Here is a 27,146-nt window from a genome sequence, read left to right as displayed (position 1 = left end):
AGCACTGGTTTTGTTGTTAATGGAAAGACCTTCTTCTTGAATGTGTGCTCGGTAATCTGTGATGCTCCTGCAAGGGCTTTTATTAAGGGTATTAAGTCACACAATGGATACAGTGGCTGCGATAAATGTGTACAGTCTGGCATTTACATTAATAATCGCATGACATTCCCAGAACTTAATTCTAGGGTAAGAACCAATGTTTCATTTTCAAATGCAGAGGATGAAGACCACCATGTACAACATTCCCCATTTTGTGAAACATCTGTTCCCATGGTTAGTGGATTTCCACATGACTATATGCATTTAGTGTGCTTAGGCGTGGTGCGTCGTCTGCTTGATTTGTGGATGGGAACTCGCGGCAAGTTGAGTTACCGTATTTCATCCAGGCAAGTGTCTATCATTTCTGGCAAACTGCTTGCTCTCAAGAGTTACATACCCTCTGAATTTGCTAGAAGACCAAGGGCACTTGATGAAAGGTTACGATGGAAAGCAACAGAACTTAGGCAGTTCTTACTTTACACTGGTCCAGTAGTTTTGAGGGATGTGCTGACTACTGAGGTTTACCAAAATTTTATATTGTTGTCTGTGGGCATATATATCTTGGCAAGTCCAACATATTGTTTGCTGTTAAATGACTTTGCAAACACACTACTTAGATCATTTGTTAAGCATTTTGGTGAACTCTATGGTCACTGTTTTGTAGTGTACAACATACATGGTCTAACTCATCTCAGTGATGATGTGAAGGTGCATGGCCACTTAGATTTAATATCAGGGTTTCCTTTTGAAAACTACTTAAAAAAAATTAAAGGAATGGTTAGAAAACCTAGCTCTCCACTACAGCAAGTTATACGCAGAATTTCAGAACTTGATTCAACAAGTTTAAATGATGAGGAAACCCAGAAAGCTCACAAAAAATTGAAAATGCTGCACTCAGATGGACCTGTTCCAGAAGGATTCACAGGAGCGGTCTCCCAATTTAAGGAACTGTCGATAGATGAGTTTGTCATCAACACATCAGAGAGGGACAGATGTATAAAAATGAACAATAAGATACTATTGGTTCAGAATATAATTGTCTTTGAAAATGAGGAATATATTGTCTGCAAAGAATATAGACACATTGCAAAGTTCTTTGATTATCCCATTGTGTCCACTGATTTGGGAATTTGTTTTGTGTCAGATCTGTCACCAAAGCTGATGTGCTTAACATTAGATGCCAAAATGCAGAAGTGTGTCCGGTTGCCTGTGGAGGTTGGATTTGTTGTCATTCCACTTCTTCATGCAGACCCATCCTAAATGTCATTCATAGCGTGGTGTTTTGGTAGACTTTAAAGCTGAATTTTAGATAGTCCAATCTTTTTCAAAATGAATTTATGTGCAGACTGGCATCACAATTAGACAGCAGTGACAGAGTCCAGCCTGCCTTGGTTTATCTCAGTAGGTGTGTACCATATTTATACTTCTAATAACTTGCATTGGTTCTGAAACATGTGTTAATAAGGACATTTATGTGCACTTAAATCATCATTCACCTTTTAAAGCCCTTATTATGATTATCATAAAAAAAAATGGTTTCTAATTATGTTCATTTGTTTAAATTAAAAAAGTCCAAAAGTTATAAGTGCATACTCTTAATGTTAGTTACTTTGTGCCTCTTTCTGTTCTAGGTCATGTTTTACATTGTAGAGTTTCTAGAAACCCAAGAAGTTGAAGTGGTACCAGCACTTTGGGTTGAAGAAGAAATATGTCAATGGCCTGCTCAATACAGACGTGATGAATTAGTAAAGGCCATAAGAAGTGAGGAGCAACCTGGAAACATGTGGGACGCATATTCTGTTAGAATTTTATATAAAGCTGGTATGGACATATTATTATTTACCAATAGGCTTCACTTGTTAAAAAAAAGATCTAATGATATTTCTTTACAGCAACCTACAAAGCTGCTCGTCTGAAACTTCCTCAAGCGGAAACACAAACCGACCTTCAGACAGCAGAGGAAGAAGCTGTGGACGAAATTCCGAAGAAAAAGCGAAAAAGGCTGTAAGTATTAAAGTGCCATTCTACTACTATTGCTGTAGGCATAAAAAAAAAAGATGTTTATTGCTTGTAATATGTTTTTGTTCCTATTTAATATTTACTTGCTTTTATGTTTATGTTTTGAAGCTATATTCGTTTATATAAGCTACATTTAAAAAGTGTAATTTAAAGTGTAAAACTTATTTTTTAAAGTGTCATTATTTAAAAAAAAAAAAAAGTTTTTATAAATACATACAGTATGTAATTCCATCAAAAACATTTTTTGAGGTGACTTAATCATGATCATGAGGTGACTAAAGATTCCCAGTTTCCAGCCATATTATACAATGATTTATTGCTTGTCTTTGTTGAATAATACAGAAGATAAAGAGCTTAAAAATAGTCAATTAAATCGCATTATTAGTAAAAAACAAAACAAAAACACACATTTTGATTATTTTCCTAACATTATTACATGTTCGGCCTCAAACTCTGACCATGATGACGTGTCACTACTTAAAGAGATCTTAGATTTGTTAGTGCATTAACATTTCTGCTAAATGTTTAGATTGGTTGGGGGGTAATATGCTTGTAATATATGCTTAGGGAAACCTTGGACATTGGCTTTAAATACAAGCTTAAATCTAAAAAAGGGTACAGCTGGGCAGATAAAGGCAGGAACACAAAACATTGACGATTCTTAAGGGAAACAGTTGGGCAACTAGGAGATAGTGGTGACAGAAGCGATAAACAGGGCAGGCAGGGAGGAACAGGAACAGCAGAAATTTGAGACACTACCAGACTAGACTGAGACTGATCTTTGAAATTGATTAAAATAAACTTTGATTTTATTTTCTGTGCCCCCTGACAAGACCAAACATTCGTTTTGAGAGTGACGACGAAGATTTGGTCAAACAAACAGGATCGTTGCCTCCAGCCCCAAAGATAACAGGACCAAACTTTGCAATTGAGTCTGCAATAAAGAGAAGAGTTCAAAATAAGCCTCAAACCCCAAAGCAGATGACAAGTCCTGAGCCCTGGCGTGCTGAAAAAAGCCCCGAACCCAGTCGGTCTATGGGAAGTTCTGAAGCACAACAGTCGGGAACAGTTACTTTAAGTGGTCTTGCTCGTAAGTGATTTATTAAATAAGTCCTCATGTCTCTTTCTAGATTTGTTTTCACAGGTGAATACAATTAATTATCTGTCAAAATTGCATAAATCACATGTTTGTCTTTTATTTTTAGCTCTTCTGCATAGAATTCTTACAAATCAGGAAATGATGATGGATCAACTAAAAGTCATCCTGATGAACATGCAGAAAATGGGCGAACCTGCTCATGGGCAGGATCCCATCGACAGAGACTTACTGCCGCTGAAAGATCTTACCTCCCTGCTGGCTGTGGAAAAACGTCTGAGGGAAGAGGCTGACCTCAAAAAAAAAATGGTAACTAACACTTTGCCTTACCAATATTGCATAAACTACTCCAACATACATTCAATTTGACTAAATTTTAATCAGACAATATATTAATATTCCACTTTATTAGACCATGGAAAACTAAAATTTATATTTTAAACTCGTTTTTTTTTTTTTTTTTTTTTTTTTTTTTATTGATATTTTTGTTTTGTTTTACTGTGGTGTAAAATCTTGTGTTTAAACCTCAAGGACACTGCAACTTCATGTTTTCAGTTGAATATGGAACTGCATCAGTGATAGATTGACAGTCCTACAGTAGATAACAGGTTAAGAAAGCAAGTATCCAACAAAGAGATTGTTCTAAATGCCAACTAAGTGTGAAGTGATTTTATGTATTTTTTATTTTATTCTGAATTGGGTAACTGTGAGTAGTGTTTATATAAAACATTTATCCCTGTTTTTTTAAATGATCTTTTTTAGATTACTGCATTGAGCTTCATTGGAGGAGTCGATGTTAAGGATAGCGTTTGGCGGGTTATGGGGCACTGTATTACCAACTCCCTTGGCAAACAACTTAACTGGCGTGGCATCAATGGCAAAACAGCTTTCCACAAACTGCAGCTGAAAGATGTCATTACTGGTAAGTGTTACAGTACATTGCATCTTCAGTCTAATAAGTCCATTCTCTATTGCTTGCATGCTTGATGCATATTTGCTCAAATTACGTAATTATTAAAAAAGGTTGATTAAAAAAAGTAAACACTTAAATGCATACTTATGCACGGGTATGACAGCCAGCAGTTTGTCACTAAAAGCTTTATTGTGGAAACAATCCCAAACATAGCTGTCCATCTCCACACATGGAGCTCTCATACAATAAGAAACTGATGCAACAGGCAATCCATATTACCTGATGCATCCCTTACTAAAAAGAAGTATACTTTACAGTTAGGTCTGGGCGATAAAACGATAATGAAAATTATCGCAATATAAATTTTCTCAATAAAACAATATCAAGTGTTTGATAAATGTTCGATAATGTTCGATAAATCGATAATCGTGCCACACTGAACATTTATTAGCTCGGCTCAAAGTCCAAACTGCAGCGCAGCGTTTATCAGATCAGATGTTTACTTGCTGAATACAATTAAATATATATATCTCACATTTCATAGTGCAGTTAATATTAGTAGGCTAACATTACAGTAAATCCGTGGTAAATGATGAGAATTTGTACGGAAAAGCCTTCTGACTGTATCGTTGCGCACAGTGTTTCTCCTGTTTGTCAGCGCTGTTTCATCTGCCTTTAAACTGGTTTAAATCACTGAAACATTTGTGTTCTTCGCTGAATTCAAGCGCTTCTCACTGGATCTCACAGCGCTGTTTAGTGGTCGTGTGATTAAGACACCTGTCAAGTTTGAAATCCACCGGACTAACGGTTCAAGAGATAAGTGGTTAACAGACAGACAAACGTTTCTGTAATTTATAGATAGTTAACAAAAAGAACAGATAAAAATACTGTTAAAGTACCGGACCGATAAGCAGTATCGGTAAGAGTGGTAATACCATTAAAACCTTAACAATATCCCTACCACAACGTGCGTGCACTTTCCTTCTCTCAAAAAATATAACTGCTATCTGCCACATAATGAAACATCCTAACAAAAGCTCTCGTTTATACAGGCTGTATATTTTTCTTTACTTTCAAAGCTATGGGTTAACTTTTGTCCAGCCGATCTAGGCGTTTTAAAACAAACACACAAAAAACCCAGAGAGCCTAAAAAACAATCCTAATAATAATGTAGGACCGCATATAGGTTTATTTTCGTTTTGTTACATTATTTAGGCTATTTTCAAATACTTCAAGTGTACAAATAAAAACAAAAATATATCAAGAAAACACAATCTATTGAGTCAGCATGATAAAGCCGTTAAAGGGACTGCTCACGTCTTTTGCGCGCTCAAGTTCGATTTCAAATGTAGGCGCGCGGTGTGCGCGCTCATGATGGAAGCAACGCGGTCGCGGTGCGACGCGCTCTTTTTTTTTTCGAGTGCGTCCACGCCGCATCGAGATAAAACATATAGTGTATAAAACCGAAACAAGTAGCGTTCTAACTGAATGAATACAGCTAAACTACCTATATCCCTTAGTGAGCACGAAGCAGCAGCGCAGCCAGCCACCGAGTGTTCTATGTGTGTGTGCTAAACTGTGGCGCTGTTACAAAATAGCCTAAATTAAAGCATTTAAAGTTGGGGATAAACCATAGGCTAATTATATTTAGATTTATATTATACAGTAATATATAACTGCTTATAAAGGAATACAAATCAAGGAGTAAATCATTGAAAATTTCTTTCTATTGGTAAAAAAAAAAAAAAAAAAAAAAAAAAAAAAAAACCGGTCGACCAATAAGAATGTCAGTCGACCAAGACGGCATCGACCGATTACTCGACTAAACGACTAAAGTTGACAGCCCTACAAACTTTCCTCCTCACCGTGTCTATATTGTCTTAATTTAAGACAAATATAGACATGTCCTCTTCCTGGCAGATTTTTTGTAACATCTTTAATTGATTGAAACTTCTGAATTATTTTCAAATAATTTAGCTATTTTCTTACAGCCAGTTTCTATTTTGTGATGCTCAACAATCTTTTGCTGCACATCAGAATTATATTCTTTGGTTTTACTCATTGTGATGGATAGGGATGTCAATTTTCACAAATTCCCATGATCGATCATAATTTAAATTAACAATCAATTAATTGATTGATCTGTTAGCCTTTATAGTGCGATATGCATCTACTGCAGTGGCTATGGCCAACAGCATGACAGCGTCTGCAAATGCTGCTCAAAACGCTATGTTCCTCACCAAATCAATGAGAAGGGTTTTAAATATAATTAAAGGGCTAGTAGGATTGTAAAATGTTTTGATGTGGTTGATAATTAAATTAATTATTTAATAATCAAAAATAACTACTAATACAACGTGTCACCAACGCGCCTCATATGCGCTTAGAATGTGTGACTGTTGTGGACGAGCTCTTCCTGGAACAACTGCACGCGCTGAATGAATCTGCTACCATTAAACTGGAGCACTTTGCTAGCACGTTGTTTATCTACAAGAAACGCATCCTATATGAGATTAATCATATATATTCAAAATAAACATAATATTACAAATTATATCTGCCCAAAATGACGCATGCACAAGTGAACTTTAAGTTATGTGCCATTCATTCAGAACTACTCATGTTGTGGACGCGCTCTTCCTGGAGCAACGCGACACGGCAGTAAACCCAAATAATTCACAATGTTTTATTACAATATTGTTCTCTTTATAATGTTATGTAATATTACAGTCCCAATAGTCATTATTAGTCGTGCACTGCCGTTTGAGCTGCACGTGCTGAAGCTGACGCTTTACTATAGAGTTAATTCTTAACCAAATGCATCCAATATGAGATAAATCAGATATAGATAGGCATCCACAAAATAAACAATATTACAACTTACATTTGCACAAAACAAAAGGCTGCGAATGCACACACAAACTAATAGTCTTGATGAAAGTGTAAAATGGTCCCAAACATAACTCCGGCACGCTTTCGCGGTTGAGCAGCACGCACGCGCATGAACCTGCTTAATCAATGATCGATAAGTTGTATCGATTAAATGTATTATCGGCAATTGTATTATCGTTGACATCCCTAGTGATGGATGATTAAGGGAATTTGGCCTTTGTGTTTCTTCATATTTAAACTCCTCTGAAACAAGAAAACATATCTATACAATTACATGTTCCTAGTCACCCTTGTTTGCTAAAAAAAAAGGTTAAACTTGTGCCTTTTGGGCATCCGGAAACAAAAAGTGTCCTTGTCCGTGGCCAAAATGTTATTTAGAGTGGCACTGGCAAAGTATGCATTTGGCTAATGCTTGTCTTCCTGCTAATTGTGTCCTAAGATTTTAAAAGTTGTCTAATCCATCCTTGCATTTACAATGTTATATATTTTTAGGAACGGTCAGAACCAATAGACTGACAGCTGCGGCCACTGATCAAGAAATTGAAACATTTATTAAAAAATGGCTTCATCTGTCAAGTGACCGAGACGGAGGGAGAAGAGAAAGGGAGAAACGGAGGAGGTCCCAAGACACCTGTAAGTCAGTTGTGTTTTTGCTATATGTGTATAATTCCATGGTCTGTCTGAATACTTGATTATGGCCCTAGAAAATCTGTTTTATTTTTTCCCAAATTCCGTTTTTTCCTTTTTCATTTTTGCTAATTCCGTTTTTTCCATTTCCATGTTTGGGAATTCAGTTTTTTTTTTTACCCTTACTGTTATTTTAGTCGTAAAAAGAGTGTGCTTGTAATGCTAATGATTAAAATGTACACAAATAAAATAGGAATGACCTTACATTTATTGAGGTAACAGACATTTACTCTTACTTTTCTGCACAAATACTGCATGATGCAACATAACACTGCACTCTAAGTTCTTCAAGTAACAATAAAATATGGTTATGAGCTTTAAAATGTCCAGTAAAATAAATTATATTAGTTTATGCCAGGTAAGCAGCCGAAAATGAATAGTTGAATAAAGTCGTTATTTTTGTTTGTTTTTTTGCGCACGAAAAGTATTCTCGTCGCTTGATAAACTTAAGATTGAGCCACTGTAGTCACTCAGACTATTTTAACAATGTTTTTAATACGTTTTCTGGGCTGGCAAGTTTCAATCCCTTAGAAGCCTATGGAGGAGTGATCCAGCTCTCAGATTTAATCAAAAATATCTTAATTTTTGTTCCGAAGATGAACGAAAGTCTTACGGGGTTGGAACAACATGAGGGAGAGTAATTACTGACAGAATTTTCATTTTTGGGTGAACTATCCCTTTAACTACTTTAGTTGACATGAGGCATGAACAATTCTTTTACAGCATTTATAAATCTTAGTTAATGTTCTCCCAAATGCATTATTTAAATCAAAAGTTGTGAACTAACATGAACAAACAGTGAATGACTGAAAAATTAAAAAAGCTTAATAAATAATGCAGTTCATGTTAGTTAATACTAGTTAATACATTAATTAATGTTAACAATTAAGGCCTTTAGGCCTCATTATACTTCTGCGTCGGACCTACGCCGGAGCTTCTACGCTGTAGGCAACGCGTTGGTTTTCATTTATACTTTTGCGTCGTTGTCCGCGTTGACGCGCTATTACACTTGTAGAGGGAGCATGTGAAACCCTAGGGAGCGGTCCTGGCAGACAAATCACAGCGCTTGCGTCCACATAGAGTTGACGTGTTGTTACATTTTTGGAGAGGTGCACGTCAGGGTACGCTGAAGGGTACGCGCGCTACACACAGCCTACGACGCAGCTACGGCGTGAGTTCGACGCAGAAGTATAAATAGGCCTTTAGAGTTACCAAACTGTTTAATGCACTGGTAGGTCCAGTCCATTTTTTCCCCATTCAGTATTAATGTGCTATTGCTAGTAAAACACTATTGTAAAATCAGCATTCTGTTACTGAGTCAACAGTTTTTGTTTTTTTGTGTATCCAATAAAGGCTTGCAAGATTGCCATGATGACGCAGATGGGCCCAGTCAAGGAGGTCAAATTCTTTAATTTTGGATGGCTCCATTTGTCAGTGTTTTAAAAGTGTGTTTACTTCTGCGTTGTCTTTTTTTTGGGATGACCAACTGGAAACATATTTTGTTTTTTGTTTAGTTTTAAGATATTTTATATGCACATATTTTGTGTTTGTTTATTATTACTATTTTTTTTTAGATTGCTTTCCAGTTTTGAAAATTGAAACTTGCACTTGGTTGTTCTTTGAAAATATTAATAAATAATGCAAATGTTTTCAGAAATGTGTTTAAATCATCTGTTGTAACTTTTTTTAACATAGAAAGGGGGCATTTTTAAATTTCTCTTTAGTGTATATTTCTCTTAGTGTCAGGCACAGCATGCACACACAAAAACACACAGTTATGGTTTATTTATGTAATTCTTGACACACATGTGGCTGAACAAATGGCCTGCTTGTGGACCAGATCTGGCAAACCGGAGTGAATTGCAAAAGTGCCACCATTCCATTCTGCATGAGGAATGTTGGGAAAGACCAGGGTTTGTATAAAAATCAACTGTGGCCAGGTGTGGTTTATTTGGTTTGTGTTTGGGTTACATGTGGCATTGCTATGGCTTAATTGTGGCCCAAATCTGGCAAACAGGAGGGGACTGCCTTAAGTGCCATAATTTGCATCTGGCCCACATACCGCGTGAAATGATGGCACTTGAACGGTCCGTTCCTGTTTGCCAGATTTGGACCACAATTAGCCCAAAGCAATGCCGCATGTCAGCCATAAACAAAACAAATGAAGCAGAACTGGCCCACATCTGGCCCAGACACCAAAATTGCTGTGGCCCACACTTGACACTTTCATCTGGCCCACATACCGCATGGAATGATGGCACTTGGGCGGTCTGCTCCTGTTTGCCAGATTTGGGGCACAATTAAGCCATAGCAATGCCGCATGTCAGCCGTAAACAAAACAAATGAAGCAGAACTGGCCCACATCTGGCCCAGACACCAAAATTGCTGTGGCCCAGATCTGGCCCACACTTGACACTTTCATCTGGCCCACATACCGCGTGGAATGATGGCACTTGAGCGGTCCGCTCCTGTTTGCCAGATTTGGGCCACAATTAAGCCATAGCAATGCCGCATGTCAGCCATAAACAAAACAAATGAAGCAGAACTGGCCCACATCTGGCCCAGACACCAAAATTGCTGTGGCCCACACTTGACACTTTCATCTGGCCCACATACCGCATGGAATGATGGCACTTGGGCGGTCTGCTCCTGTTTGCCAGATTTGGGGCACAATTAAGCCATAGCAATGCCGCATGTCAGCCGTAAACAAAACAAATGAAGCAGAACTGGCCCACATCTGGCCCAGACACCAAAATTGCTGTGGCCCAGATCTGGCCCACACTTGACACTTTCATCTGGCCCACATACCGCGTGGAATGATGGCACTTGAGCGGTCCGCTCCTGTTTGCCAGATTTGGGCCACAATTAAGCCATAGCAATGCCGCATGTCAGCCATAAACAAAACAAATGAAGCAGAACTGGCCCACATCTGGCCCAGACACCAAAATTGCTGTGGCCCAGATCTGGCCCACACTTGACACTTTCATCTGGCCCACATACCACGTGGAATGATGGCACTTGGGCGGTCCGCTCCTGTTTGCCAGATTTGGGCCACAATTAAGCCATAGTAATGCCGCATGTCAGCCGTAAACAAAACAAATGAAGCAGAACTGGCCCACATCTGGCCCAGACACCAAAATTGCTGTGGCCCAGATCTGGCCCACACTTGACACTTTCATCTGGCCCACATACCGCGTGGAATGATGGCACTTGGGCGGTCCGCTCCTGTTTGCCAGATTTGGGCCACAATTAAGCCATAGCAATGCCGCATGTCAGCCGTAAACAAAACAAATGAAGCAGAACTGGCCCACATCTGGCCCAGACACCAAAATTGCTGTGGCCCAATTCCGGCCCACACTTGACACTTTCATCTGGCCCACATACCGCGTGGAATGATGGCACTTGGGCGGTCCGCTCCTGTTTGCCAGATTTGGGCCACAATTAAGCCATAGTAATGCCGCATGTCAGCCGTAAACAAAACAAATGAAGCAGAACTGGCCCACATCTGGCCCAGACACCAAAATTGCTGTGGCCCAGATCCGGCCAACAGTTGACACTTTCATCTGGCCCACATACCCTTTGAACTTTAAACTGTGGGCTAGATGTGGGCCAGTTCTGCTTCATTTGTTTTGTTTATGGCTGACATGCGGCATTGCTATGGCTTAATTGTGGCCCAAATCTGGCAAACAGGAGCGGACCGCCCAAGTGCCATCATTCCACGCGGTATGTGGGCCAGATGAAAGTGTCAAGTGTGGGCCGGAATTGGGCCACAGCAATTTTGGTGTCTGGGCCAGATGTGGGCCAGTTCTGCTTCATTTGTTTTGTTTACGGCTGACATGCGGCATTGCTATGGCTTAATTGTGGCCCAAATCTGGCAAACAGGAGCGGACCGCCCAAGTGCCATCATTCCACGCGGTATGTGGGCCAGATGAAAGTGTCAACTGTGGGCCGGATCTGGGCCACAACAATTTTGCTATCTGGGAAGTTTATATTTTGCTTCCTAAAATAGATTTACACAATGTAAATTGTAAAATAGTGCCCTGTTGAAGTTTTGCTACATTTTCTTTATTGTTTTCTTTATTCTTTAAGGAGATGCACTGAATTTTGGTGAATAAGAGGACCTATTTTATTTAGATACACATACATTAGCAGAAATGTAGCACAATATGGATGTGAAAGCAGTTATAATTAGCCTATGTGGCAATAAAATTTGTTTTGGTTAAAATCAACAAATAATCGTGATAATTAATCGTGATCGCAATATTGATCAAAATAATCGTGATTATCATTTTGGCCCAAATCGTGCAGCCCTACTCTATGGATTCCGTGGTTTCTTCTGGTGGGAGATGTGGCTGAAATCTCACACACCCGTAAGTGTCAGTGGGTCCTCGTTTGCATCCAGACTTTGTCATGGTTCGTCTATGATGGCCAAAACTACTCTCACGATTAAGATTTTCCACACGTGTCTTCACTTGCAGTAAGAGAGATGTATACCCTCCTGCTATTAAAGCACCATTTGGAAACTGGTCCGCAAAGCTGTTAGGGTACTGCCTAACAATATTTTGGCAGACTGTAATACATTGAGAGCGCGTGGGGCAAAGCTCATATTTGCGCATTTCATCAACTAGGACTCTCACCATCTGGCGCCGTTCAGCAGGTTTGGGCCTCTTGCCTGCAACAATAGCTGATTGGATCTCTGGTGGCATTCGGTCCCAAGAGACCTGGAAAGTTGTGGGCCATGTCTTGGAAATGGTAAAAGTATGTGAAGAGGATGTTCCTGGGTTGGCTGTCTCTGGGGAAAAGGACATGCAAGCTTGGCTGTCAGGTGTTGGACTTGAAAGAGGAGAGGATGAACTTGACTGACTGTAACGTGAACATGGGCTGGAGATGGCTTGTAGGTCTAGAGTAATCACTTCAGTTTCTGATAAAAGTACAGAGAATTAACATTATTTACAAACTCTAATGATGATACCATGCACAGTGTCACTATTTACTATTTTGTCTCAAACTATTTTTACATTTATTTACACATTCATGTAAACTTAAATTTTACTTGGCAAAACACATTAAAAGGACCTTATATATATAAAAAACAGTATTTTAAATCTTACTGTCTGTAACATTTACATTTGTATAGGCAGGTAACGCTCATTAACTTCATAACTTTAAAATGTCTTTGCTACATTACCTGATTTAAAAACTTGAAGAAGCTTTCTAAGCTGGATAACTGGCAAGAGATCTTGAAGATCATCTTTCTGAACATACTGCAAATCATTTTTGCTTTCTAGCCCAGAGCTCTGAAGTTTTGAAACAATCTGTTGTAAAACATCTGAGGATAGGTTAGGCAATGCCTGCAAAATGATGTCTTTAACCTCATTACTCCAGTCAGACATTGGTCTATAGAAAGAGAAAAGAGTGATGAAGAATTAGTAAAGGCATGCCACACACTCTGTACTCAGGCAATGGGTAATAATCTAACAGATTCTCGTGTTTTACACAGCACACTCTCTCGGCTGGCTTAATACTGTAAACACCCATGTTAGGAACCAGTACAGCCTGATATTCCTGGGTAACAAAATGAACAGATGAACCCTGATGAACAAGAACTAATTTGATCTTTCCAACTACAAGCTCTTCATCATCTGAGTCTCTGATCAAAACAAACATGTTTTTTTTGTATTTTGTACCTCTCAGTGTAATATCATTGGCAACCTCAGTGTTTACAGCCTCAAAATTCATATGCAAAACTGCCGTTTTGATCTCCTCACTGTATTCAGTCGAATAAAATTCTGTGCTTTTTTCGAGAACAATATCTGGTGGAAAGAAGTTGCCAGCAGAAAGGTATGCCTGGAGAAGCTGATGTTTCTCTGCAAGTGTTCGACAAAGATTCTTGAAGTTATGTGATTTCCGAGCACACTGCTTGAAATATGTATGCTTGCTTTCAAATCTTAGCGTCCACAAACGGATTAAAGGGCCAAAGTGGAAAATCAGTTCAGGATAATGAGTAATGTAGTGGTGCTTTGGTTTCAGTGTGTGATTTGGAAATGCTTTACATCTAGTGTGCAGGTACTCATTAATCAAAACTTCTAGGTAGGCTATCTGCCCTGCAGAAATAGCTGGTGCACATATAAGCTCTACTATTTGTCTAAGCTGTAACACCAGCTGCCACACCTCATTTTCAGCTGGACTTTCAATCTTATCTCCAATCAAAACTGGAAGCATCCTAAGGAAACACCAGTTTTGCACTGCATGACCAGACAGTTTATCCCCCCCTGGAGCAAGCTCAGCAGGTTTGTCATTGGAATCACAGCCAAAGTATGAGAACTGACTTATTCTGCGATTTAATTCCTGGTAAGTGAACTGCTTATCCACAGTCACAAGGTGTTTTATGTATAATGCTACATCATATGACGCAACACCTTCAAATATGTCATGGCCAAGACAAGGTGGTAATCCAGGTTGGCATACATGAAAGTAACTTAGACTATTGAACAAAGAGTCAAATTTGATTCCTTCAACTGCACATGAAGTGGAATCACTCTCAGCATGCTCTCTATATGAATCAACAGTGCGTTTAGTACCTTTGGATAGAGGAGCTTCTCGAAAGGTCTCTCTTTCAATGTTGCAATATCTGCAGAAATGAATACTCTTGGAGAAATTCTCTACAAATCCACCTATGCAGTGTGAGCCCAGGTTGTCCCCACAAATTGCAGTTAATGTTCCCAAGAACACTTGTCCGTCAGGCAAAGTAACACCACTTATCTCAAGATCTTTAAGGTCTTTGATGAGTGCCTGGAAGATTTTTTCTTGCCCGAAAAACTTAAAATCTTGCTCCCTGCAAATCATAACAAGTTGCATCTGGTCAATGCTTGACCTATGATGCGGAGGAATGTCTGTAAGGGTGGCGTATACACAGAGTAATTTGTGTTTTTTCCTGCCAGATCCAAGAGGGTTGGCAACTTCTAATGCATCCTGGTAGAGAATTATGCCAAAGGATGAGGGCTCATTTTTGAGCAAACTACTTTCTCTCATACCGTTGCCATCCCACACGTCCCGAAAAACATCTTTACGAGGAACACTGTAGTACATTTGTTTATGGTGTTCCCTTACTGTGTCAATTTGTAACAGAGAGCTGACAGTTTCCCTGATTGGCACATATGGTGCAAAACACTCTTTGCCTGCCTCATTTTCTCCAAGACGGACTGGAACTGGTGCTATGTGGTGAAAATTACTTTTGAAGTAGGTTTTTCGTCTCTGGTCAGTATAAAGTACCTGTGAATTGTAAGTCTGAAAGAGGTCATCACTTCGCAAAACATCAATAATAGCACATATATCCCTTTCAGCAAGCTGTAATGCAACTAATTTGTCTCTTAACTTGAAAAGCAGGTGTTCCTTACTCATGTCATGAATTTCTTGAAAGTGACTAACAATTATTTGAATTACAGATGATGGAAGTAGACATTTAGCTTGTAATTTGAGATAAAATAAAGCAAGATGTCTCAAAAACAATGCTTCGTCAACACTTTCTGCATTGTCATCTTGTTCCATACTATGGCTTTCATCACATGGAGCCTCATGTAGGACTTCTGACAGGTGGTCAGAGCTCTCAGACAGGCTACCAGGATTAACAGAAACAACCAGATTTCCCTCAGAACAATCACGATGTTTTCTAGACAAGTGTGCAGTAAATGTGGAAACGTTGGAAAACACCCTGCCACATCCCTGAAATGGACATGGAACTATTTTTCCCTCCTTAATATGCAACTTTATATGCATGTAAAAGCTTTTCAATGACTCACACCTGACCCGACATAACTCAACATGACATGTTAGGTCAAATGAGGTGAAGGACCTAGCACTATACTCCGTTTGGCCCTCTCCATGTCTATAGCTGTGAGACTTAAAGGCTTCAAACTTTCGAAATGTTTTGTTGCAACCAGGCAGAGCACAACTAAAAGTTATATTAGAAACATGCCTGTGAATTCGCATGTGCCTTACAAATGCACAAATGGTACTGCATGCTTGTGCACAAAGTTTACAAGTATACATGGCGTATACTCACCAAAGATTAGGGCTGTGTATGGTCTCAGTAAAACATTAACATCAAGTGAATGATTCCTAGAAAAAAAGAAGAAAATAATTATTTCGAAATCTTTAACCAAGCAAAGAAATTCGACGTCAGAGCACGGAGAACATTGAATAGTGATGTCTCAGCTGCTGAGATTGAACTGTCTGTCAGCAAAAACGCGTTTCGCGCCTAAAAGTGCAGTCAATAATATCCACCTCGTCTTTCAAAAAACAACCTCTTTGACTTTTTAATACTATGTGCAAGTGAATCTCACAAAAACGCAGGTACTAGCACCACTAAATCGAATATATCTAACGCTATTTTGCTTTTGGGAATTTTAACAGCTTTACATTATTTGCATGGGAACTAACGTTAAACAAATTGACCACTACATTTTAATTACTATAATGGATCTGGCTATTTCGAGTAGTTTTATAATTATTCTCCATCTTGTGCATGATATTATGCGAATAAAATTAATGCATCTGGTAATTGCTAAGAAATTCGACGTCAGAGCACGGAGAACATTGAATAGTGATGTCTCAGCTGCTGAGATTGAACTGTCTGTCTGCAAAGACGCGTTTCGCGCCCAAAAGTGCAGTCAAAAATAGCCACGTCTTTCAAAAAACAACCTCTTTGACTTTTTAATACTATGTGCAAGTGAATCTCACAAAAACGCAGGTACTAGCACCACTAAATCGAACATATCTAACGCTATTTTGCTTTTGGGAATTTTAACAGCTTTACATTATTTGCATGGGAACTAACGTTAAACAAATTGACCACTACATTTTAATTACTATAATGGATCTGGCTATTTCGAGTAGTTTTATAATTATTCTCCATCTTGTGCATATTATGCGAATAAAATTAATGCATCTGGTAATTGCTAAGAAATTCAACGTCAGAGCACGGAGAACATTGAATAGTGATGTCTCAGCTGCTGAGATTGAACTGTCTGTCTGCAAAGACGCGTTTCGCGCCCAAAAGTGCAGTCAAAAATAGCCACGTCTTTCAAAAAACAACCTCTTTGACTTTTTAATACTATGTACATGTGAATCTCCCAAAAACGCAGGTACTCGCACCACTAAATCGAATACATATATATAAATATCTAACGTTATTTTGCTTTTGGGAATTTTGACAGCTTCACATTATTTGCATGGGAACTAAACAAATTGACCACTAAATTTGAATTACTATAATGGATCTGGATATTTCGAGTAGTTTTGAAATTATTCTCCATCTTATGTGCATGATATTATGCGAATAAAATTAATGCAGTAAGATTCGCATCGTGTAACGTTAGGCTACTGAATCAGAAATTAATTTTTAATCGAGGTAAGGGTTAATACAAAAGAAAGCCAAACTAATTTATAAATGGTAACTTAACTTTAACCAAGCAAAGAATTCGCAGTAATAATTGGAGCTCAGAGAACATTCATGAGCAGGCGAAAGGCCTCGACCGTTGAGAGCTCTGTCTGCAAAACGCGATTCGCACTCAGTAACTTAACGTTAGCACAGTCAAAAATACCTCGTGAAAAAGGCGATTTTACAGGTTGGGATCAACATAATAGAATAACAGCAAATAAATAAACTTACCTTAAACAGTGTCCTTCTTTAAAACAGCCTAGAGGAGTGCTGCGAAACAATTCTGCTCTTTGACGAAAATAGACGGCGTTGAATATGCCCCTCCCCCACGTGCTATTTTTTTACAGTCCAAGACTGTTTTTTCCAGGAAAAAAAATGGGTTTACACGTAAATGCTGTAAATTAACCGCAGGTAATTAATTTATGGAACATAGACTGTAAATTTACAGGATTAAACTGTTTACTGAAATAACAGTATTTTACTGTCGGAAATTGGCTGTATTTTTACAGCAATTTTGTTTTTTCCAGGAAAAAAATGGGTTTACATGTAAATGCTGTAAATTAACCGCAGGTAATTAATTTATGGAACATAGACTGTAAATTTACAGGATTAAACTGTTTATTGAAATAACAGTATTTTACTGTCGGAAATTGGCTGTATTTTTACAGCAATTTTTAACAGTGTATATATTAGGTATTTTGCATATTTTGCATTAATCTGTGCAATTAATTTTGTTGGTTTGCTATTATAATTTGCAAAGTGCTATTTTTTTATTTGTAAATTAGCAACTGAACTTTTTAACCATTGCACATGTCAGAACAAATTTAAGTTGATATTTTCCTTCACATTATGGAATTTTTAAAATAAAGTCTGTATGTTGTTATTTTGTAGATGTTTGTTGTAACTAAATATGGCTTCAATGTAATTCAAGATAATTTAGTAAAGCCATGGTTAATTTTTCTAAGGGCTGAGCCTGATACCATAAACCAGGCAATTGACTATGTCAGGGTTTGTGAAAGATGGTAACATTGGTGCTTCTGGGTCTTTCGTCCATTCTGTAGCTGGCAGGTCGTACATTCTTGATGTCAAGTAGTTTCTCTAAATAGCGCTACCTGACGTTGTTTTTTATTCTTTCTTGATAGAGCCCCTTTCCTTTTGCTTCCTCCTTCTCCATTCATTCCCAATAAACTGCGCTGTATCGCAAAATACAAACTAATATCAAGCTGCTCTCTCTCCTCCGCTATTTCTCTCGGTCTCACTGTTCTGTTGAAGTAACCATGGCAACGGGTAGCATATATCCTGCCTTCTTTTTTTTCTTTTTAATTTTCAAAAATTACAGAATTAGAAATTAAGTTATTGATACATTTCTTTTACAGATTTTAATATTAGGTAAACTTGAAACAACAATGGTGACGCCTTCTTGAAATGCAAAGCGGAGTGAAACGCGTGACGTCACATTCTCTATAAACTAATCACTCGTTGAAAAAGACGAATTGACAAACTAATGTGAGCAAAAGAATTTAACTCAATATTATTTCATTAGACAAAATTACAGTACACTGATACTGTCAGGATTCCATCTCCACCACGATCATCATCACCGCCCACTCATTCGCTTTCATCCAATCGGACATTTCCCCGTTCATTATCCCCTGATTACTAATCACCGTCACCTGTGTCCCATCACCCACATGGACTATAAAAAATTCATTCTCACTGCAGTCATTTGTCTGGTCTCGTCAATTCATGGCTCACAGACTCTCAGATTACCTACCTGTTACCTTCCGTCAAGCTCTATCCATCTGTTCTGAACCTCCGTCAAACCACCTACAACAAAGAGAAAGAGAAGAAGGACTTTATCCACAGCTAAGCTTCCTTTATGTTTCTGTGCCATTGATTTATCACCTGTTATCTCTGACTGCGATCTTTGCTGCAATAAAAGCACTAATAACTTACCACCCTGTCTGCTTCTTCTTAGAACCCTGACAGAAGACCAGACCACAATATGCAGAGCCAATCGGAGCCTGAAGAGGATCCCTCACTGAATCATCCACCGGTCGCTGCAGCGATCTTTCCACCACCTCCACTTCCGCAAGCTCCCGCTGCTTCGTTCACTGCCTCTGTGAGTCCCATGGCCCGGCCAGCGACATACTCGGGTGAGGCGGAGAACTGCAGTGGGTTTCTGTTGCAAGTATCCTTGTACATCACCATGAATGAGCATCAATTCCGTAGTGACGAAGCCCGTGTGGCTTTCATTATATCATTGTTATCTGGTCACGCGCTTCGGTGGGCTCAGTCTTTATGGGATTCAGATTCACCGGTGGTCAAATCCTTTTCTGCTTTCAAACAGCATTTCAAAGAAGTTTTTGGGCAAACAGTATCTGAACTGTCCATTCATGACCAGCTATTTAACCTTCGTCAGGGAAATTCCTCTGTGAGTTCTTATGCCCTTCAGTTCCACACTCTCGCCGCGTATAGCGGTTGGAATGAAACTGCCCTGATCTCAGCCTTCCGTCACGGAATGAATCCCAATATCCGCCACCTGTTGGTCGTGTATGAAGACAGCATGGGGTTAGAGAATCTGATTCAGACGACAATCCGGACTTCCTAGCGCCTCACTGCTTGTGATCGGTTTGTACCCACTGTAAGTTCTCCGCCTCCGGCTCCATCTGTCACTCCTCCAGCACCAGTTCCTATGGAAATAGACTCCACTCACCTTTCCGCTGTTGAACGCCAGCGCAGATTTCAACATTCCCTCTGTCTATACTGTGCGTCAGACAAGCATCTCATCAGTTCTTGCCCTGTACGTCCTCCGCGGCAGGCGGTAAGTTCTATCCAACTCACCCCGAAGATTGAATCCCTAACGCGAACCAGTGTGCATATCTTAACCTCCTGTGTTTGTCTCCCATCGCAAGCCCTCGTTGACTCCGGGTCAGCGGGGAACTTCATATCATCCCAGTTCCTCCAAAAACTGAATATCCGGCGACGTCGGCTGGTTCAAGATCTTCCCGTCCAAACCATACAAGGCAAGCCACTAGGTCGAGGTCGTATTCGCCATTATACACCCCCTCTAACTCTTTGTGTTGGCTGTTTACATTCGGAAGAGATCTCTCTTATGGTGCTGGAGGAGTCCACCGCGGATGTCATCCTGGGACGCCCCTGGTTAGTTCAACACAGTGTTCGTTGACGAAAATAACGACGAAAATTATTCGTCAACGACATTTTTTCACAGACGAAAACGAGACGATAACTAAATAAAACCTAGTTTTGGAAGACTATGACGAAAATATATTGACATTTTCGTCAACGAATAAAAACTAGACGAAAATGTTAGATAGTGACGATTTGGGAAGCGATCCGTCAGAACTGATGTCCTGCGTGTGTGGTAGATGCGCACATTTGTAGGCTACTGTAACATGATCTACCCCGCGGTCATAAAACGTTAAAAAATGTGAACGTCTGGGAGAATGAGTAGAGCAGACATATAGATCTGAATAAGAGTGACGATGCAAAAAGGAGCTCTATTCGGTGCGGACGGTTTTCTGTGCGCACACACCTAACCCGAAGCGTGCAGTCATGCACAATACACCTACAGCGCGCGAGTAGGGTACTGAATTGAGCTCTCTTTCGTGTCTGAATGGACAAATACACACAACAGTATGTCTAAATGTCCGTTTTGGAGAGTATTCATGTAAACTATGCTGGTTATGTCTTAAACTGTGAGTGTATCGGATGTGCATCAGTGCAATTGTATCCGCATGTCATTGGACATGATCCGACATCTTAAAGTGACAGTGGCAATAAACCTAATGCGGTCCGTGTCCTTAATTTTGATCAAGCAACAAAAGAAAAAGAGAAAAGCATTCACTGTTTGTTAATAGCTTTAATAAGGATTAATTATATTTAATTCATACAAATAAATATGTCTGCTTGAAAGAATAAAGAATGATGTGCAAGTAGTTATAAGGAATGCATATATCATTCATTGTAAAGAAGACTGTGTTGTACTTTAGGAAAAGTGGTCTTATTTAATTTTAAGATATTTTTTAAGTAACAGCACTTAAATCTGTATCTGTATTGCATGTTCAAACTTAAAAATCATTCATATTAATAGGTTAATAGATATTTTCTCCGGGAGTACATGGGTTTGGAAATTTTAGAGAAATTCTAAATTAACGCATTACAATTGAACTAAACCCATTATATTTTAGTCGACTAAATCTACTGTAGATTTAGTCGACTAAAATGTTATTGTATTTCGTCGACTAAAACTAGACTAAAACTAAAACAATTCAGATGACTAAAATATGACTAAAACTAAATGGCATTTTAGTCAAAAGACTAAGACTAAAACTAAATCAAAATTTGCTGACAAAATTAACACTGGTTCAACATCAGCCAGTACTCCACTGGGGAACTGGGGAAGTACTCCGTTGGGGTGGAGGTTGCCCTGTATCCTGTCTCAAGTCCATTCAGAAGAACCCTCCTTCGTCTCGTTCCAAGTCAACTACGGGTGAATCCAGAGTTCCTGTCTGTTCAACTTCGGTGGAAAGCCCTGAAGTCCAGGTTCAGGTCGAAATCCCAGTGGAGTACCGGGCGTTCCAGGACATCTTCAGTAAGGAACTGGCAACTAAATTACCACCACACCGGCCATGGGACTGCGCAATCGACTTGCTACCCAGAGCAACCCTTCATAAAGGTCGTATTTACCCTCTGTCCATCCCGGAACAGAAGGCCATGGAGGAGTATGTGGAAGAAGCTCTTAATCAGCAGTTTATTCGACCATCTACCTCCCCTGCCGCTTTGAGCTTCTTTTTTGTGGCCAAGAAGGACGGAGGCTTGGGGCCGTGCATCGATTACCGTCATCTCAACTCACAAACCGTCAAATTCAGCTATCCCCTTCCTCTGGTCCCTGCCGCCCTGGAGCAGCTGCGTGGAGCACGTGTCTTCTCCAAACTGGACCTTAGGAGTGCATATAACCTGATCCGAATCCGGCGTGGGGACGAGTGGAAAACTGCCTTCGTGACCCCCTCAGGCCACTACGAGTATCAGGTTATGCCTTTCGGATTGCCCAACGCCCCTTCCGTCTTTCAAGGGTATATGAATGAAGTCCTTCGAGAATTCCTCAACCGTTTCGTAGTCGTCTACATTGATATACTCATATACTCGTCTTCAATGTCTGAACACCATCAACATGTCATCCAGGTCCTCGAAAAACTGAGAGCACACAGATTATATTTGAAACTGGAGAAGTGCGAATTCCACACCTCTACCGTACACTTTCTGGGTTACGTAATCAACCAACGAGGCATTCAGATGGACCAGAGGAAGGTGGAAACCATCCAGAACTGGCCACAACCAACCTCCGTAAAAGAACTGCAACGTTTTCTTGGTTTTGCTAACTTCTATAGAAGATTCATCCGAAATTACAGTCTGATCAGTGCTCCCCTCACCTCAGCTCTCAAGGGCCGGCCCAAGTCTCTGTCCTTGTCTCCCACTGCAGTCCAGGCCTTCCAGCGCTTAAAGGAAACATTCATCACTGCTCCCATCCTCGTTCATCCCAACCCGGACCTTCCGTTTGTAGTAGAGGTGGATGCCTCTTCCACCGTAGTGGGAGCAGTTCTATCTCAGCGGCAGGGTGAGCCACCTAAACTCCTTCCATGCGCCTTCTTTTCCAAGAAGTTAACCCCGGCGGAGCGGAATTATGACATCGGAAACCGGGAGCTGCTGGCCATCAAACTGGCCCTCGAGGAGTGGAGACACTGGCTGGAGGGAGCCAACTATCAATTTGAGGTGATAACTGATCATCGTAATCTTGAGTACCTAAGAGAGGCTAAAAGACTGAACCCTAGGCAGGCCCGCTGGGCGCTGTTTATCACACGCTTCGACTTTGTGGTGTAATACCGACCTGGGAGTAAGAACTGCAAGGCAGATGCGCTATCTCGACTCTATCATGCCTCCGTTGAAGACCTTCATCCAGAACCTATCCTCCCTCCAGCCGTAATCCTCAGTCCCATCGTCTGGGAACTCGACCAACAGATCACCCAGGAACTTACACGCCAACCCGCTCCGCCGGGAGGTCCAGAAGGGTGTCTCTTCGTACCTCCACATCTTTGTACTCCCCTTCTGGACTCTGCTCACACAGTTCCGGGCTCTGGACATCCGGGTAGCAAGCGTACCCTCTCGCTCCTCAGTCAACGGTACTGGTGGCCGTCCATCTCGGAGGATGTTTCCAGGTTCGTCCGCGGGTGTTCAGTCTGTGCCATAACCAACACCCCGAGGAGACTCCCTGAGGGCAAGCTTGTGCCATTACCTCTTCCTCGACGACCGTGGTCACATATCGGGATCGATTTCATGACTGATCTACCCAAGTCAGGAGGCTTTACCTGTGTACTCGTCGTTGTGGACCGGTTTTCCAAAGGCTGCAAGCTGATTCCCTTACCTGGTCTTCCCACAGCCTTGGAAGCAGCAGAAGCTCTCTTCCACAACGTCTTCAGGAACTTCGGCCTCCCAGAGGATATTGTTTCGGACAGGGGACCTCAGTTCATCTCTCGAGTATGGCACACCTTTTTCAAACTCCTCGGGGTCACCATCAGCCTCTCCTCAGGCTACCATTCGCAGACGAATGGCCAGACTGAACGGAAGATTCAGGAGATTGGACGTTACCTGCGAACATACTGCCATCAGTACCAGGACAGCTGGAACCGTTACCTCCCCTGGGCAGAATATGCTCAGAACTCAGGATACTGTCAGGATTCCATCTCCACCACGATCATCATCACCGCCCACTCATTCCCTTTCATCCAATCGGACATTTCCCCGTTCATTATCCCCTGATTACTAATCACCGTCACCTGTGTCCCATCACCCACATGGACTATAAAACATTCATTCTCACTGCAGTCACTTGTCTGGTCTCGTCAATTCATGGCTCACAGACTCTCAGATTACCTACCTGTTACCTTCCGTCAAGCTCTATCCATCTGTTCTGAACCTCCGTCAAACCACCTACAACAAAGAGAAAGAGAAGGACTTTATCCACAGCTAAGCTTCCTTTATGTTTCTGTGCCTTTGATTTCTCACCTGTTATCTCTGACTGCGATCTTTGCTGCAATAAAAGCACTAATAACTTTGACAACAGTGGATAAGCTGGAAGCGTTGATAAGTTCATACATCAGGAAATGGTTGGGAGTTCCACGCTGCCTCAGCAGAGTAGGACTTTATAGTAAAGGAATATTGCAGCTGCCAGTCTCTGCTTTAACCGAGGAGTTCAAGTGTGCCAAGGTCAGACTGGAAATGACCTTAGTAGAGTCACGCGACAAATGTGTAAGGGAGGCAGCCCCTGTGTTAAAAACTGGTAGAAAGTGGTCAGCAAAGAAATCTGAAGTAGAGGCAAAGGCTGCCCTTCAAATTAGGGATATCGTGGGACAGGTACAGCATGGAAGAGGGGGTTTTGGGCTCAGTTTAGCTCCTCCTAAATGGCACAAGGCAGGCCCAGCTCAAAGGAGGAAGCTGGTAGTCAACGAGGTGCGACAGCAGGAGGAGAGGATGAGTTGTATAAAGGCCATTTCCCAGGCCAAGCAGGGAGAGTGGATAAGATGGGAGAGTGTGGAACAACGTAAGATGGGCTGGCATGACCTTTGGTCAATGGAAGAGAGTAGGATCAGTTTCCTTATCAGGTCAACATATGATGTTCTCCCATCACCGCAGAACCTAAACCTCTGGGTAGGAGAGGATCCCTCTTGTCCTTTGTGTTCATCACCTGCCACATTAAGGCACATTTTGACAGGATGTAAGGTGGCTCTTAGCCAAGGTCGGTTTACTTGGCGCCATGACCAAGTACTGTGATGTTTGGCTTTAGCATTAGAAGGCAAGCGTAACATGACCAATAAGTTGCCACCTGTTCTAGCAAAACATTACACGCAGAAGACAATATTCCTCCGCCCAGGCGAGCAACCACCAAGAAAAGGTGTTAACACCAATTCTCGCCCAGGACAACTGGAAGCTGCTAGGGACTGGAAGATGCTGGCTGATCTTGACCAACGGCTTATTTTTCCACCTGAGATTGCCACCACTAACCTACGACCAGATATTGTTTTGTGGTCTGGATCAGCATGCATTGTTCAACTGATAGAGTTAACAGTGCCATGGGAGGATGAGGTAGATGAGGCATATGAGAGGAAGAAACTGCGGTATGCTCATCTGGCCACTGAAGCAGAACAGCGAGGATGGAGAGTCCAGGTTTATCCAGTGGAAGTGGGTTGTCGAGGTTTTGTGGCACACTCTACAACCCGGTTCCTCAGAGACATCGGATTCAGCGGCCAAGAGTTGCGTCGCACAGTAAAGAACTTATCTGAAGCAGCAGAGAGGAGCAGCAACTGGCTGTGGTTGAGACGGAAAGATTCTAGCTGGCTGTGTACAGGCCGCCACGCTACAGTTTCGTAGAATTCTTGAAAACTTGAAGAGTCTGTTGGTTTGTTTGTATACGTTCCTGAGGATATTGCGTGAATGACGGGTGGTTGGGCAGATATTGTGTTTTGCAGTAGGTGGTATGCCATACGGAACCGTTGTCCACTGAAACTGCATATTAACGCACCAGTGGGGCTCGACAGCCTTAGTCAACGGGTTGGCCCGTATGGTTGGGTTGCGGAGAGATTGTGAGATAGTGGTTAGGTCTCAGCAGCAGGAGGGATGTAGAGGTCAGTAAGCTGGGCTGAGTTGAGTGGGGGACGGAGGGGGGTGACTCTGGGACGCCAGAGTCACTGTCGAGCCCTCTTGAGGTGTCGTGGGATAGTCGACGAAACACTGAGGACGGAAGGTGCCCACTTGAAGACCCTAAAGATGTCCCCTACTCGGCTCAATCCAGACGGTTGTCGTAATGGTCCTGTAGTTGCAGCCGTCGCGTGCGCTGACGCGCCAAGTACACTGCTGCCGTTAACGCCGGACAGAAGGGGAGTCACACCACCTTATGGAAAGAAGCGTAAATGGATGGAGAAGCATAGTTTACTGTAAAGCTACGTCTTAGTTTTGCTTATCTTGGCGAAAGCCGAGTACAAATCAGCATGAAGTTTTAACATCTACTCTCGTGTAATGGAAATCAACCACCTTGTCTGCTTCGTCTGAGAACCCTGACAGATACAGCACAGCCGTTTTTATAATAAAAAAAAAAACTTATATTTATCCAAAAAACAAAAGACGCGTAGGCCTTAATCAACACTCTCTCCAGGATTCTGTCTTAACGTATTATCATCGCAAAGATCTAATCTAACGTTAGATTATTTTCTAATTTATATATATATATATTGAATTAAAACATCAAACAGCACTAGAACAATTACGTTGTGTGGACCTTCCTCAGGATTTAAATTGGCTGAGTTCCTTGTAACGTTGTAGTGACCTTGTGACAAAACGAACTCGGGCCGATGCCGACAGAGAGCCAGCATTTCAGCCGGAATCGGCCCAACTGCTTGCATTTTTAAGTTTTATAATGCAATAGTCTGAATTTATTTAGATAACTGGCATTGTACAATATTTGAAAATATCCAAATACGTTTTCAACCTTAAAAAGGCCTAAAGTGTATAGGCCTACGTAGAGTTGTCTGCTCCTCTTCTGGGGGGTCTTCATTAAGAAGTCTATTAAACTGAGCATTCATTCTGTCTCTTATTTCATTAATTCTTCTTCTGAATCTGCTTTCTCCATCCACCATACTGACACTTAATACTCAAATTAAAACTCAAATTCAATCTCGTCATCGTCATTCGTGCATTTATTAGCCAAAACTGCGCGGGAACTAGGCTACAGTAGGCCTAGGCCCGCCTACTTAAAGGAACAGTTTGACTCATTATTAGACTCATTGTTTTAGTAGTAATTATTATTTTTATATATGATAAACATATTCAAAGGCTATTTTGGTGTTTCAAAGAAAAAATGCATAAGTATTTTTTTGTTAAAACCTTACAAATCAACTTTACAGCTAAATGCTGTCAAGACTTTCAATATAAAATATGTGTTTGTTTTTCAGTGTGACTTGAGAATGGAGATGTGCAGCAATATCTCATGC

At 40.8% G+C, this 27,146-nt stretch overlaps 1 protein-coding gene across 2 annotated transcripts; it reads left to right on the top strand.

Annotated features, from left to right (window-relative positions):
- The first annotated feature begins 585 nt into the window (after positions 1-585).
- Positions 586-9,086, top strand: LOC130088879 (uncharacterized). 2 transcript variants are annotated; one of them, XM_056255854.1, is made up of 8 exons: positions 586-1,444; positions 1,671-1,860; positions 1,932-2,043; positions 2,892-3,148; positions 3,264-3,463; positions 3,917-4,076; positions 7,452-7,592; positions 9,000-9,086. In XM_056255854.1, the coding sequence occupies exons 2-8, from the start codon at positions 1,674-1,676 to the stop codon at positions 9,056-9,058; spliced, it is 1,116 nt and encodes a 371-aa protein (XP_056111829.1). In that variant the 5' UTR covers positions 586-1,444; positions 1,671-1,673; the 3' UTR covers positions 9,059-9,086. The 2 variants fall into 2 exon arrangements, with proteins under 2 accessions (XP_056111829.1, XP_056111830.1); XM_056255855.1 differs by lacking the exon at positions 586-1,444 and having other exon boundaries at positions 1,599-1,860.
- The last annotated feature ends 18,060 nt before the right edge of the window (positions 9,087-27,146 follow it).

The sequence above is a fragment of the Rhinichthys klamathensis genome, unplaced genomic scaffold, assembly GCF_029890125.1.
Source record: "Rhinichthys klamathensis goyatoka isolate OS25496 unplaced genomic scaffold, OSU_Roscu_1.1 h1tg000123l_1, whole genome shotgun sequence".
NCBI lineage: Eukaryota > Metazoa > Chordata > Actinopteri > Cypriniformes > Leuciscidae > Rhinichthys > Rhinichthys klamathensis.
This window is presented reverse-complemented; position numbering and strand designations above follow the sequence as displayed.

What these genes read in the sequence shown, in the direction of transcription:
- LOC130088879 (XM_056255854.1), top strand. Translation starts at nt 1,674, where the DNA reads ATGTTTTACATTGTAGAGTTTCTAGAAACCCAAGAAGTTGAAGTGGTA. An exon ending in TACTTTAAGTGGTCTTGCTC is followed by an intron (nt 3,149 to 3,263) that starts GTAAGTGATTTA and finishes TTTTATTTTTAG; the next exon opens with CTCTTCTGCATAGAATTCTT. An exon ending in GCTGAAAGATGTCATTACTG is followed by an intron (nt 4,077 to 7,451) that starts GTAAGTGTTACA and finishes ATATATTTTTAG; the next exon opens with GAACGGTCAGAACCAATAGA.